Raw genomic sequence first — 15,063 nt, 5'->3', positions numbered from 1 at the left:
TCAGGTATGCTGCCAGTTGCCTCTGTCTTGACCGGTACCAGCAGACATAGAAGAATATCTTGATGATGATGAATATGATAACAACTCTAAGAGAGGGAGGGAGGGAAAGGAAACAGGAGAAATGAGGGAGGCGTGCGCTGTGGCTACAAACATCTGTTCCAAAGTCCACTTTCAGTTTAGAGAGATGCGATTATGCAACTATACTTACATGTACCAGTACAATTCCATTTTCGTGAGATGCCAACAATCACTGAGTGCAGGGGCTCATAGTGAAGCAATTACTTATATCCCTGTTCTGGAGAAAATCAAACAAAAACATAAAACATGAGTTTGATCAACTAGTTCCGTGCCAGCTACCAAGATTTACACCATCACACAATTCATGTTTAAACTTTAATAAACTATTCCACCTTAATAATAGATACAACATGCTCAAAACAGGCTTAAGCTAAAAGTACAAGCTCCACTCCGTGTTTTACGTTACCCAAGTTAGCTCCAACAGCCCCAAAGTGAACATGAACACAGGACGGTGACAGGGTGAGTCGACCTTCTGAGTTAACTCGCAAGGTGTGACATTTCCTCTCTCGTCTGGAGGCTGTGATGCCAGCAGCGGGGCTTCAGGAACCAGCTGAAGCTAGAGCTAGCCAGCTAAGCTAGGGTTTAGCAGGCCACAACAACAAGCGCTCCTCTAAACGGAGGCACGCCGCGAACAAAAACACAAAGCGCCCAATCGCACCAAATTGACGGATACGCCGGCTTGTTGTTGTACAAGACGACGCTAGCGACCGGCAAAGGCCACTCGTGAACTTCACATTGTGGGAACAACAACAACACTGTTCAGCCTCACAGTTTGTTTTAGCCAACTAACCTAGCACAGCGCTTCCACCGTGCTCCTCATCGGTTCATGTTCAATGCTTCAGTTGCTTCAACAGTGGGTGGCGTTCCTTCTGGTGCGTCCCCGATGCCTTCACGGGGTCTTCGGAAACTCCTATTTCCCAATTCAGAAGTGGTCCGTTATTAAAATAAGCGTATGGCTATTAATGTCTTTAATAACTCTCCACCAGTTTGGGATTACATAATGGCAACTATGGTGTTACAGAGGAACTAAGTTCCCTGCTGCTCCCAATTTATTAGGCCGTTCCCGTGCCGCGTCATGCTAATTCCAATATTCCCTACAGAACCTGAAGGCAACGTGTCAGGTAGAACATGAAACTAAAACAATACGTACAGATAGTTCATGAATAGTGAGTGATTTCAGTGGCGTGGTGATGGCACGTATTCTGTCTTAATGAATATCAGCCCATGATTCAATATATTACGTATTTACATTAATTAACACAAGCGTGAGTTCAATTATTCCAGGTGTAACTTGTGGTGAGTTATGATGTTTCTCCGACCCCATGTCTTGACCCCAAATTCGGACATGTTCAAAATAATCACAGCAAATGTAATGATGGTGGAAAATAAAGACAATCTAATAAGAGATGGAGGCTACAGAGGTCATGTCAGGTTGCTGATACTACTTCACCCGTGCCTTTGCTTCCCTCTAGTTGTGAGGATTATGTATCGCAATCTGAAATTGAAGAAAGACACCCTGATCGTTTTTAGGCTTCTAAGACATTCCAAATATAAGCTACAATTAAATATAAAACCAATTTAATAACTATGGTAAACACTGAGGGAAAAACATGGGCACATCAGTCCAAATTTGCTGGAGGTCTGTGTGACTGTGCGCTGATACATCGCCATAAAAACAGAACACACAGGGAAAATGGAAAATTTTGAGACCTAAAACAACTTTTATAACTTCAAATGCTGTATTAAATTGTGTTAAAGACTTATTAAGGGGCTTATTTCTGCAGACACCCTGGCTGAGCAACACAATAATCAACAAAGCCGGGAGTCAATCAGCGCATGTGATTGGAATGCCAATCCAGTTATAACTCAAGAAAACAACACATGCAATATTTTTCTCATAGAGAAATCTGCTTCTGTGCAAAAGAACAGAGCAAAGAATAAATGCATTTATTACTATTTCAAAGGTATCGCTAGACAGCTCATCATTTTTCAAAGCATATTTGATTTCAAGTGACTTCAAAATGTAATAATCAAATCATTCTTTGCTCTAAACAAAAAAAAGTGTTTATACCCTGCCTCACCATTAAACAGTTTACTTGCTGCAAATGTGTCCAATTTATAAAACAATCACAAATAACATGTAAAATTAGCAATTTTGCATCTGAGAAGACAGACTCAGAAGCAAAATATTCTGACAAAACATACATTTATACCATTAAACCCATTGACATTTCTTTCACAAAATGTTGGCTATTATTACACCAACTTCATCATCTTTCATATATTTAATGACATTTCTTCTAATAATCAGAAGTTCAGTTATATCAACTGCTGTGATCTATCTGGCCAACAACACAAACTTGTCTTTTACAGACAGATTTTCCCTCATTTTTTGTCAGGAAAGTAACACTTTGAACTGGTTGAGTGCATTATCTTTTTTTTTTTTTTTTTATCTGTTGTCCTCCACGATGATGGTCCGTCTTGGGTAGGTGTCTATGTCCACAAATATGTAACGAAACTCATACTTTCCACTTTCAGCATTCTGTAATAAGGACAGAAAGTAATTACATATTTTTCTGGGATTAAAAAACTGCCTCAAATGATTGGTATTACTGCATACAGCATTTTGGATTAATAATGCATTATGCTCAGTTCTGCGATGGTGCATTTTGTCTGTGCCGCTCCATATTACATTACAAATGGCTTTTAGTGGACACTTTTGCACTTTTATTATGTATGTGGGGATAACCATAACAGAAAAAGTGCCACTCTTAAAAGACTTATCTGATACATCTTACAATATATATCTGAACAACACATTAAAATTAAAAACACCATTAAAATTAAAAAAGATGAGAGAAAAAAAAGACAACCTCTTTAGATTCTGAATGAACAGTTCCTTTAAGGCCTGGCTCTGAGCCTTCGATGTAAAACTTCAGTCTCATGTACTTCAGCCCATCCTTCAGGTACTCCAAATGACTGACGTAAAAAAAGACACATACATGCCACAAATAAATAAAATAGTCATCACAAAGCCAGTATACAGGTAAATTACCAATTACTTATAAATGCAGCATAGCTTAACTTAAACCCCAATCAATATAATTCTAAAATAAATTGAAAGACTGATAGAAAAAGTAACAGTGTGTGACAACTAGGTCCAAGGGTCAAAATGCCAAAAGTGAACAGAAATGTGCTTTAATCTTTTTTCCCCCACTCAGCCTCATGTAATACTGACAGTCAACTTGTTTGGACATGTGCCTTTTTAACACTTTTTTTTTCTTCTTTTAAGCAACAGGATACTCATTGAGTCTGAAGGTAACAGTGTAACTACATTCCCACCTGACTTGCTGCCTCCTTCCTCGACGGGTAGTCTCGCCATAACACTTGATTGGCTCCCCAAATGCACCAATCACCTAAATTTTCAAAACAAAATGCACTTAATCTCAAAAGAAAAAAACAAAAAGTCAGTCTCCTTGACACTTTTCAAGTTTGCAAAATGTCCAAACAGAAAAACAATTAAGCTCTCAGCAACCTGGGGTTTCATTGTCTTACCTCTGGGTGTAGCCTGACTTTGTCAAAGGCCTTGCCATAGATTTTGTTAGGACTTGATGAGGAGAAAAGCTCCTGGAACACCACATACAGCAGCCCACCTGACACACACACACACACACACACACACACACACTTTAGTATCTCTTATAAAGTGGCTGCAAACCTTGGGAGCCGAACAAGACCTCATATTTTTTTATTTAAAAGGCTATGATTTGTTGATCCTGCACTCACCTGTCACTCCAAGCCCGATGAGTACAACTATCAAGTAGGTGAAATCTCTGCCAGCGTCCTTTACTGTGAAAGAGACAAAGAGAGAGTGTGTGTTAGTGTGTTTCATACTGACAGGACTCATGCTGTATTGTCACCTGTGTCAGCGGCTGGCTTTTACCTTTCTGTGCAGCTGAGGGCTTCGGGGTCCCACTCTGATACCTGGAAACGGACGCCTGCCCTCCCTCTCTGTCCTCGGGGCTGTTTTTACTCCTGGCTCTGAAGTGCAGGCAGATGCCCCGCCGCTGCGGCCGGATCAAGCAGTCCAGGACGGATGGAGGAGCCTCGGGTCCTCTGAGGAGAGTCAGCCTTGTTGACGATGTGGAGGAGAAAGCCCTCTGCTTGTGACAGAGCAAGCTGACCTGCGGGAGTCGACATGCCTGCACGGCGCACAGTGTTGCCGTCTGCTGCAAATGTCGGTGTGCGGTTTTAAATATCAAGGAGTAAGCCATGATTAACCGGGGAAAGCCTCTGTCCTCTGTGAACTTAACGCCGGACGTTAGCTTGAACTCCGACGTTAGCCAGCGAGCTCAGTTGACGTATTTTTCTATCGCGGTCAATAAAACCTCTAACATGCAACGTTTAACTCGTAGCTCACATAATCTTTAACATTACTAATGTACAAATTGGTTGACACACATGACATGAACGCACAAACTACAACTTTGACATAAACATGCCGTGTTGCTCCGCCAGTCCAGTCGTCCTAGAGGCGCCTACTGTTGTCGTCGCGAGGCGCTTTCCTCGGGAATCATGGGAGATTGAGTTTTTTGTTTTGTGACGCGGATTTGCCAAACATTACACTTTAATAAATACACTCAGCTCACCTACCTTACACGAACCTTAAAACAAAAGTTAAGCACATTTTTACGCTAATAGTAAATTAAACTCAGCTCACGTAAAGTTACACTTATTTATTTATTTATTTATTTTAAAACAACTTAACCACCTCCTCAGGCAAATATTAATAAATTCATAGCATTCATTCGTTTTTAATAGTATTAAAAGGATGCAAGTCAAATGTGCAGTTTTTAGAGACATAACGTAATAATTTTCTAAAAAAAATATATATATTTTTGTTGATGTTGGTTTCATTGATGTTGGTTTCATCCAATTTTATCATACATGATTCATTAGACTATAAAAGAGTGGAATAGAGCAGAACAGAGTGAAACATTGGATTTAAGGTTTCAGACAGAATAAAACATCACCACGAAATCAGTAAATAATTAGTTTATTGAAAACATTCTTTCCAGCATTTTCTTAATGTGTTATCAAATTAATTATGGATGGATTGAAAACACCACAGTGCCATGAAAAGAAAATTAAATTAACATAAGGAAAATAAAATATCATGTTTGAATGTTTGTGGGAGTGGAGAAGAAACGAAGGCTAGAAGATAAGGGAGTAGAACTATGAACCCGTATGAGAGGGTTAGTATGACTTTATTTCATTCATCCTGCTGCTTGGTCTCGTCCCAGCAGGGCTCTGTGTATCTCTGTCTTTGAATACAAAAACAACCTGAAGCTCTACTGTAAAAAACATGACATCAAAGAAAGAAACAGAGTGTGAATTAAGCAGCGGAAAGGTGGGGGTTCATATCGTTGAATGGCAACATGGAAACAATATTTAAAAAACCTGATTCTGGTTTTCATTTCATGAACAAAATGTACATTAAAGGTATTTCATTTTCACAAAAAAAAAAAAAAAAAAAAAAAAAAAAAATCAGTCCCGTATCTGAAATGATCAGTGTTCCATGGCTTGTCAATCCCAGCCACTTGTGGAGCACAGCTTGGGGGAATGCACCTCTGTTAGACACCCTACCCCACCCCTCCCACCCAAAAAAAAAAAAAAAAAAAAAAAAAAAAAAGAAGCATACACCGAAACCTTTTGTTTTTTTCATCACAACACTCTACATTGGTAAAGTTGCTCAGGGCAACAGTTCACTCAAGATGCACAAGGGAGAGAAACGTTAGTTCCGTAAGCTGTCAAACTTGGCAAGATGCAGAGGAATGATGCATCTGTCTGATGTATCTGCAGAGAAATGAAAACACTATTACTTCAAGTCCGTCCCCGGCCCTACATTTTTCTCATCTTATATTGCCTGGTCTTCTTGTGATTGAATTGGTTCCGACTTACTTGATTACGGAGGTGTCTGCCTCCATCTATACTGGCAGATGAGATTGTGGATGTGTGCGTGTGTGTGTGTGTGTGTGTGTGTGTGTGTGTGTGTGTGTGTGTGTGTGCATGTGTGTGTGACAGAGATAGATAACAGACAGAGAGGGCGGCAGAGGGACGGGGAGATGTGTGTGTGTGTGTGTGGGTTTTCAATAACAGTTAACACGTAGTGTGGGACGACACACACAAAACACGTCAGCAAATTGCGCATACAGAAAAGAAAAATATTTTATTCAGTGTATATGAATAGGTCTGTGTGAGTATGTATATGGAGGGGGAAACAGCATGAGGGAGAGCATGGATTTAAATAACGTACATACACATACAATCAAATACAGTAAAATGATGCACACATATATGGCAAATACCGTAAAGTTGGCACAGTAAACAGTGTACAGACCAAAGGCAAAAGAGGAAAGAAAGAGAGAGAGACTGTATTTGGCATGTGAAAGTGTGTGTGCCTGCATGTGTGTGTGTGTGTGTGTGTGTGTGTGTGTGTGTACTGAATGTGTCTGTGCCATTGTGCTCAAAACAGATCTATGCTTCTCTCTCTGTTGAATCAGGCTCTTTTTTTCTCTCCTCTCCTTCCTCCTACAAAATCAGTGTGTGTTAGCAGTGTGTGAGGCTGACAGTTTTAAACAGCGTTGTCAAGCCTCGAGCAACCTTTCATCACCTTTCTCTGAAATGTAATAAGAAGCTCTAGGGCACAGAGTTTTTTTGCAAATAATTCCTACATTTGTTTTAACTCTCCTGCAATACAAGAAGTAGGGTTAACCTCATCAGGACAATTCAGATAATTTAACACAAATAAGTTTATTAACTCGTCTTTCAGATTATTTAAAGTCTCTGGAACTCACAGAAGAGTCCCATTTGGTTAAATACAGCCTTCTGGTACTATCTAGGTTAACCCAAACCATATAAAGTGTTTACATTTACAAAACACAGTCTGGCTCGTTGTTTTTATTCCTAAAGGGAACCGAATTGCATGACAGTCAGCTCTTATGTTTGAGAGGCATGATGTTGTGTAAAGACACACTGAGGGACAGAGGGAACGCTGACTAAAAAACAATAAAACAAAGGAAAAAAAGTGGTGAAGCTTTATTGTCATTTATTTTACAAAGCATCAGTAAAATCAGCCCTGAAGAGTAATTTGTATAACTTTAAAAACTGCCCTCCTTTGAATTTGCCTCAGTATAAAAGTCTGTTTTAATAAAAAGATTTTTAAGCTTCTACAGTAGAAGAGAGTTAGAGACAAACAGACTCAAAGTTTGCCAAAAAACAAGTAGTATTTGTCAAAAACAAAAATTTGCCTGTCAGAAAAGTCAGTCAACATATTTGGAAGGGAAACAGTGTTAAAATGAAAATGTTGAAATTTATTTGTGCAGTGCTCTTTACCTATTAATTTAGCTAAGCTATAGCATGCAATCAACATTTGAATATGCTTTTTTTTCATTGCTTTTCTTACTTTCCATATGATTCATGTCTTAAAAGATGACTTTCAGATTTCAGTGTTAGTGTGTTAATGCTTTGATGGATAAAAAAAATAAGATAAATTAAATAAAATAAGATAAATTAAAAAAGAACATGCACAAGCCATACAACTGAATCTTGTATTGTCATTAAAATAATTTAGGTTATTCCAAATGTATTTCATTTGAACGAGGTTAGTAATTAACTGAGTTTATTTTCCGAATTATCATTAATAAAACACACCATCATCTTCATAAATTTGACAAGCATTTATAATTTGCTACTGAAATCATATGTATGTATGCTACAAATTTGAAAAATGCATGCTCAAAAATTAAATTGAAGATGCTTGATCTTTTTAATTTTGTTATCAATGAGGAATCTGTGACAATGAATGGTTTGTGGCTAATGTCCCAAATTGAAAGTTCAGTAATCATGTTAATTCTAAACACCCCTGTCCATTAAGACTAAAAAAATCTTGCATGACTACAGTACGCAGAGTACAAAGCCTACTGATATTCAAGTTTCAAGACTCTCTGGGTTTCACAGCATTGCAGCTACAGTATCTCCATCTAGGTCTTTGTGTTCATGTTTGCACGTGAATACATTTTCAATCTCCTCTCGTCACAGTGTCCCTTCATCATCATCATCATCAGCATCATGCTGGTGTATATCTCCGCTCCGCATTTTCATATTTCATTGATGCCCGTTCGTATTGATCCAGGATTGCACTATTCTCAAGAAGTCTACATGATGGAAACAATGCAACATAAGCAGACACACACACAACATGACGGCACATTTTTCCACACTAAAAGACAAAGCAATGTGTAGCACTTGATGTGACTGCTCCATTGTGATGCATGCATCAAGCTGCAATAAGCATTAACCATCTACAACTCCACACTGTACTTCCACCAAATGAACAATCAAGAAAGAAAATTATCATAAATTCATCCTAAATCTGTCTGTCTCATGTGTTTTATCAACTGATATACTATGCTTATATCAATCTTATAAAATTACAACTATGGAGCACACACATGAAATGTTACACAAAGGCATAAATAATATGCTTCACAATTAACCAAACACAAAATCAAATACAAGTGACATAAATCATGCAAAACTACAGAGGAGCTCTATAGGTGTGCAATCTATCAAAATCAATAACTTTCTGGATATTTCGCAGGAGATCAATACAAGATCTGACTTAATCTTAATGTGTTGTTGAAGTGTAATATGAAATATAGTGCAAAAATCCCACTGATGTAACTTAGGGAAACATCTGGGATTGTGCCTGCTGTTCAATATGTGCTTTGATGTGGATGTAACTGTTTTTCAAATTTTGAAACACATACAAATTTGATACAAAGTATTAGCTGTAGGCCTATTAGGGGGAAAAGTGCAAAGGTTAGATAAATTCATTGATAACAGCTTGAACTAAAGATGACTGAAAGGGTCCATGCTAATGAATACACATTGAGTGATACAGCGTATGTCCTCGGGGGAGGAGGACATAACTTCAGCATCACAGAGACTTCAAACAAACTCACCAGGAGGGCAAGATGGCTGCAAGCAGGAAAACCATCTTGGTGAAAATGAACAATATAAAACAAACTTAAAATAAAAAATAAAAAGTAAAACCCGCGCAAAATTCACATAAAAGGATAAAAAAAACGTACATAAAAGTATATACTTTCCATGGGCAAAATGATGACTACACAACAACATATAAAGATGTTGATTGTTGGATAAGGGTGCTTACCTTGAGATTGTCTCTTAGACCCTAGTTGTGTTGTACTCTGATTCATGTTTGCTCAAAGAGCCAATGAGGCAGAACCTGAAATGTCATGGCTCTTTCATTTAATATCAAACTCCTTTTGCATAGAGAGGTCAGAATGCATAATGTGCTACATAACAGCGATAAAGTTCATTAGTGATTTGCTAGCCTCTGAGAGTCTTGCATGCAGGCTTGTAGAAAATTAATAAACAGTCAAGTACACTCTGGACAGAGCACATAGAAAGTGCATGCAGGAGAAAGTTGCATACTGAATGTATTTTCTCCAGAAATAGAATCTGATACCTCAACAAAGTGTTGTTGTAAACATATACAGTTACTTTTCAAGCAGTCAAGGTGCAAGTACACAGTAAAATACGTTTGTTCTCATAGAAAATCTTGGTCATGCCAAATTGCTTAACGATACTGACCGGAAATATATATATATATTTTTTTTAGTATCACAGTTAAGAATACAAATGCATGTTTTGTCATAATTTGCATTCATGTCGATGAAGTCAGTAATCTGTATGAATATCAGGCACCGATACAAGCCCTTGTGGTAACAGTCAGTCAGACTGGTTACAGAATGCTAACAGGAGGTCTGCGTTTGCTTAAAGAGCTCTGGCAAACCTCGGTGTACAGCAGAGTCTATAGTTGTGCACTATTTATCAATATTCAAGGAAACTTAATGGGGGGGCTGCCATGTTCAGTGATGAGCATGCAAAAGGGGGCAGGTGTCTCTATCATAATATAGCCCTTTGAGAAAAATTGCAAAAAATTTCAATGATAGGAAAAGGAGAAAGAACAAGGGTCAACACAAATAAGAAGCGTATTACCATAATCTTAAAGAAAAGAATGAGAGGAAGGGGAAGAAAGAAGCTAAAAGAAGAGGAAAACCAAAATATATGTCAACCCCCTGCCCTCCCTCCCAATTTCCAACATCCCCATAGAAATCTCTAGGGTTGTTGTTCTTCCCTCATCAGAAATCTATGGATACTGACCGCTGTACTGCCTTTTCGTGGCGTGATAGCCGGTGGCTGGTGGTGGGAACTTCTTCCAGGTCGTCGTCCAGGTCACATCCATTGTCCGCTGCCTCTTGCGAGTAGCTGTGCTTCATGACCAAGATGCTCCTTCGGTTTCCGGTGGCTGGTAGCAGGGGCCGCACCGCCATGGGCTGCTGCGGGGGGAGGTCTGTGAGAAGAGCGGCGGCCGCTGCGTCACGTGCGCTCAAGTTTCCACGGCTCCCGCGCCCACTGAGCGACAGTTGGGATAAGTGAGCGGAGCCAGAGTTGGAGGCCGAGCCGCAGTGGTGATCATGGACGCAGCGTGAGGAGGCACGGCGCAAGGCATGGTAGTTCTCAAAGTCCTCCGCCAGGTCAACTAGGTCTGCTGAGGCTGCCGCGGCTGTGGTGGCGCTCCGTAATGTGCACAGCTCGTAGTGGGGAGGCTCAAACACCTCTTGGAACATGGTGGGGTCAAAGTCCTCACGCCGCAGGATGTACTTCTTACGCGGCTGCTTGATCTGGACAATGACGGAGACGATGAGGAGGAGGAGGACGATGCAACAGGTGACACCGATTATGGTTCCATTTGTATTGTTCAGGTTGTCCAGGATGTTGGCTTTCCTCTTCTCTGTAAGTTAGAGAGAAAGCACAGCAAAAAAAAAAAGGCATGTGAGAGAATATACTGATATGGATCTTCAAAAAGTCCTAGATAACTTCTGAAGATTGTCATTTGAGTCAGAAGATAAAACACGAACAGAATCATGACCACTCAAAAGATGGCTCTCGGGCAGATGAAGAAACCACAGGTCACATGTAAAGGCAATCCCGAACAAATGGACCTTATCATGTACAAGATTAAGGGCAAGACTTTCATTAGCTGTCAAACAAATGGAAAAAGGTCACACTGAGTTACAGCTAGGGCCTATTTATCACCAGGGTAACCACAAAGAGTCGAGCAGACTAACAGTGTGTAGAGAAGCAGTCTGTGGGGAAATCTCTGACATTTAAATGCTGGGATGAACTTGTAGCACAGCATACACAGCTTCAATGACACACCCTCCTGGTAAACGGTTACATTCAGAAACGATGAAAGAATAAAACCTGACATTTTACCACTAATGAGGACAGATGTGGGCACTGCAGTGGCCCTATATATTACCAGAGAGGAAGGAAGGCAGGAAGCATAAGAAGGAGGAAAAAAAAAAAAAAAAAAAAAAAACATGGCCATTTCTTGCTGACTGCTGCACATTTTCACACTCAGCCAGTATGGAGGAAAGGTAGCTTAGGCTGCGTGAGGAATAGACCACGCAGGCTTGACTTAATTGATGCAATTTGTCATTGGCTCTACTTAGGACTTCAGAGAGTTACAGATGTACAGAATACAGATGCCTTTTTTCCACAGCTGTCCTGATCTGATACAAAGGAAAAGGCTTGTGTGGCTAATTTCCATGCTAACAAGCTCTTTCTACAGAGAAGGGAAGAGGTAGATGTCAAGATATGTTTCTAATAGGGTGTCTGATGCAATTAAATTACAGCAAGTTGAATCACATACCTTCCATCTGAAGCTTAAGTCACTTAGTCTTATATCCGGTGCTAAAATCAGCCAGTGGGACGACATAATCCCACTTGTTTCAGATGCTTATCATATTTGTTGGCAGGATTTTCATGAATCATGTTATTTCTGCGGTACTAGTGGGCTGATCTGCCTTATTCTGCCTTGTTGCAACAGATTTATACTTTATACTGCATTGGAGATAAATAGGACAGATTTTCGAGACAGTTTTTTTTTTCAGTTAAAAAAAACCACAAGATTTCAAAACTGAGGTGAAAATGATGGGAGTGATCTGATAGCTAATGCTGAGATAACACTGGAAACTATGGAAAACATAAGAACACACAGAGACCCGCTTAACCTACAGTCACTAGACACAGCAAGATGAACACCAGGAGCATATTGCATGTGAGAGCTGTAATGCAGCAAGAGTCAGAAGAACAGCTGACTAATTAGCCGAGAATATAATATAGAGCAAAGTTGGCTTATTCACAGTCTTCACACATCTTATGCAGTTATTGGCAAGGCATCATATACCCAATCACTGAAATAAGGATATCTAATTTGGAAGGTCTAGATGAATTATGGAGTTGCCGACAGAAAAAACATTGGGGAGCACACTGGATCAATGTACGGATTAAGAGGCTTTGAAATTCGGAGAGGATCGAGCTACAGAGGAAATGAGGAAATCGACAGGATCTCAGGGTCAGGGAATACCCGAGGTCTTGCCTGGTTTGAGGCCTGGAGATCAGTCAGAGCATCTTTGTGTAGAAAGCAGACAATGGCAAACAAATGTCAGCGAATTGTTCTCATTAAAGTGATTGGTCAAGTCACTTGGTTAACCCAGGGTTTCCAAACCTAGACCATTAACAAATAACGATAATATGAAAATAAGAAATTAATTTAGCACAAAAATAACAAAACAAGAAAAGCAACAGAATTTATTTTCAGGACGTTATATAGACTGTTAGAGTGGTAAGAATGAGAACTATTTTTTTTTTTTTTAATTTATTTTCCACGCAAGAATTGTAATGAAAACATATGAGAAATACAAAATAACATAGTAACAGTAAAAAGCAATCCGGTTGCTGCTGCAGATAGAATAAATGCAGGCTTATAAATAGGTAAATAGGCTTATCACTACCCCGTCATTAAGGCACAGCAGTCACAGTTTTCATTGACACAGTACTGTGCTGCCACAATGAGTCTGTGCAGAGGATTTCTATTCAGAGTGCTGGCCTCATGTTCCCCACAGCTGCGCTGATGGAAATATCGGTGCAATCTATTGCATCAATCACTCTATGAATCCTATCAAAGAATTTCAGCCCACTCAATATGCAACAGTAAATTTCATTCACTATTGACAGGCACAGTCAACTAATGTAGGCTATATGCCATTTGTTAGAATGTCACTTTTATAGCGAGAGTGGGCAGATGGCCTGGAAACATTTATTATCTCTCTGATCTAATAAATCACCAAGTAAAGCAAAGGGGTTCCCTGCAACAAGCATTTCTTACTATCTGTAAATTCAATAGTAAGCTCAGCCCTTTTTATTACATGTTTCATTCATTTGACAGCAATTTTGTTCGTATTTGGTTCCATAAATGAAATATTTGTACAAGTCTAGAAATGGTGATGTCAATTTTGCACAGGGCTGTTTGGGAAGGAGCTGGAATTTTATACGTTTGGATCCGATAACCTGCACAAAACCTGCTCCAGAGCAGATTAGTTGCCATGGCAATATATTCCCTGCTTAAAAGTGAGCCACCGTCATGCGACTGAAATGCCAGGGTTAAAATGCCAAAGTTAACTCGCTAGCCCACTAATCTCACTTTGTGAGACAGGCCCCAGGGCTCCTGTGGCCTGAGCCAGGATTGGACATCTCACCTTTACAGTGGTTCTCATCCCAGGGGTAGACACAGTTCTGCATGCCGTTACACACCAGCGTGTTGTTTATGCACATGTTACTGTGACAGAAGAAGGCATCTGCTTCGCATGGAGCTGGAAAAGGAGACAACAAGTGATCACAGTAAGCACAGATCAACCGTTGAGTGGTGTTTATTGTGTTTATTGCCATCAATGGACCAAAATGTTCTCCTTGACTTGAAAATATCCCTCAAGATAATCAGTAGAGACTTTATTTTTGATTAGAAATGCTAAACACAACAAGATAGAGACATTTTTCTCCCCAGTGAATTTCCCACCCTAAAGAAAAAATCTTCTGGACATTAATATATGCACCAACACAAATCAGCTTTTGAGGTACTGCTTGAGGAGAAGTTCCTGCGTACCAAAATTCGAGGAAATATATTTAGAAGAGCATTTCTCAAATCAGAGTTGCTTCCCCTGAACCCATCTGTTCTTCATGAATTTTCATCCTCATCCTCCTTCAAACATTTGCAGAGAAAACTTATGGATATGGATCTCTTGGTGTGCGTGCGTGTGTGGTGTGTGTATGTGTGTATGTGTGGAGAGATGATCGTGACTTTTTAGAACCATCTGACTGCCCACATGAACGAGCTCAAAGCAAATCCCTCCTATTTATGCAAGATGTTGTTTGTTTGTCTAGGGTGAACAAGCCCTGTCAACACACACCGGAACCAGGGAATAAACATGGCCTTATCCTCAGATATTGATGGTGCAATGCATCATGACAGATGATGTTCCACTGTAGCCTGTTCATGCCATAACATTGCCATCACATGTCTCCACCGTTCTGTGATAGCAGTGATAAAATGCAGCACAAAAGGGAAGAGCCGCCCATCAGGAAGACATGCTATTAAAATCACTGTGATAATGTAAAGGGCTCCATTATCAGATAGCCAATTAAAGGCCAAGGTGCCCTTCAAAGGCATCCTCCTTTTAACGGCTAATCATACTAATGCATACGCCAACTGACTGGCCAATCCATTGCCTCCCACTGTCAATCACAGCGAGGTGCGGTGCCATGCATAAGTAACCATATGGCTAATGTTAAAAAAAAAAAAAAGTTTATCCTATTCAGCCTAATTTCACTGTTAGACATGCACAGTGACAAATGACGGCGGAATAGTTTCAACCTCTTCAACCCTGCCGCCCCCATCGCTGGGTTCGCCATTACAAATGCAAGTTGCATGGCCGAGCTTTGTCTGAAGGTGTAGAACAACATTTTAAATTCTAACAGGGATCCCAAGGT

General features: G+C 39.8%; 2 protein-coding genes across 3 annotated transcripts in view; both read right to left on the bottom strand.

Annotated features, from left to right (window-relative positions):
• Window positions 1-2,425: 2,425 nt before the first annotated feature.
• On the bottom strand, window positions 2,426-4,666 carry timm21 (translocase of inner mitochondrial membrane 21). The gene is made up of 6 exons (XM_030080001.1): window positions 4,022-4,666; window positions 3,865-3,927; window positions 3,634-3,731; window positions 3,421-3,494; window positions 2,952-3,057; window positions 2,426-2,620 (listed from the first exon to the last, which is right to left on the bottom strand). Exons 1-6 carry the CDS (start codon window positions 4,350-4,352, stop codon window positions 2,528-2,530), a joined length of 765 nt encoding a protein of 254 aa, XP_029935861.1. The 5' UTR covers window positions 4,353-4,666; the 3' UTR covers window positions 2,426-2,527.
• A 3,024-nt stretch (window positions 4,667-7,690) lies between these two features.
• neto1l (neuropilin (NRP) and tolloid (TLL)-like 1, like) overlaps window positions 7,691-15,063 on the bottom strand; it is a 71,730-nt gene continuing 64,357 nt past the window's right edge. The window contains exons 9-12 of one of the 2 annotated variants that reach the window (XM_030079389.1): window positions 13,776-13,889; window positions 10,598-10,963; window positions 10,333-10,540; window positions 7,691-8,294 (exon numbers count right to left, since the gene is read on the bottom strand). In XM_030079389.1, coding sequence (XP_029935249.1) covers window positions 8,207-8,294; window positions 10,333-10,540; window positions 10,598-10,963; window positions 13,776-13,889 — 776 coding nt within the window. In that variant the 3' untranslated portion in view covers window positions 7,691-8,206. Of the gene's footprint in view, window positions 8,295-10,332; window positions 10,964-13,775; window positions 13,890-15,063 lie in introns of both variants that reach the window. The other variant, XM_030079388.1, reaches the window with a different exon arrangement.

The sequence above is a fragment of the Myripristis murdjan genome, chromosome 20 (genome assembly GCF_902150065.1).
Source record: "Myripristis murdjan chromosome 20, fMyrMur1.1, whole genome shotgun sequence".
In the NCBI taxonomy this organism is placed as follows: domain Eukaryota; kingdom Metazoa; phylum Chordata; class Actinopteri; order Holocentriformes; family Holocentridae; genus Myripristis; species Myripristis murdjan.
This window is presented reverse-complemented; position numbering and strand designations above follow the sequence as displayed.

Bases quoted from the DNA above. Each gene is read 5' to 3' on its own strand.
- timm21 (XM_030080001.1), bottom strand. From the start codon at position 4,352: ATGGCTTACTCCTTGATATTTAAAACCGCACACCGACATTTGCAGCAG. The intron at 3,732-3,864 runs GTGAGTGCAGGA...TGTGTGTGTCAG, and splicing joins CATCGGGCTTGGAGTGACAG to GTGGGCTGCTGTATGTGGTG. The intron at 3,495-3,633 runs GTAAGACAATGA...TTGAAAATTTAG, and splicing joins AAGTCAGGCTACACCCAGAG to GTGATTGGTGCATTTGGGGA.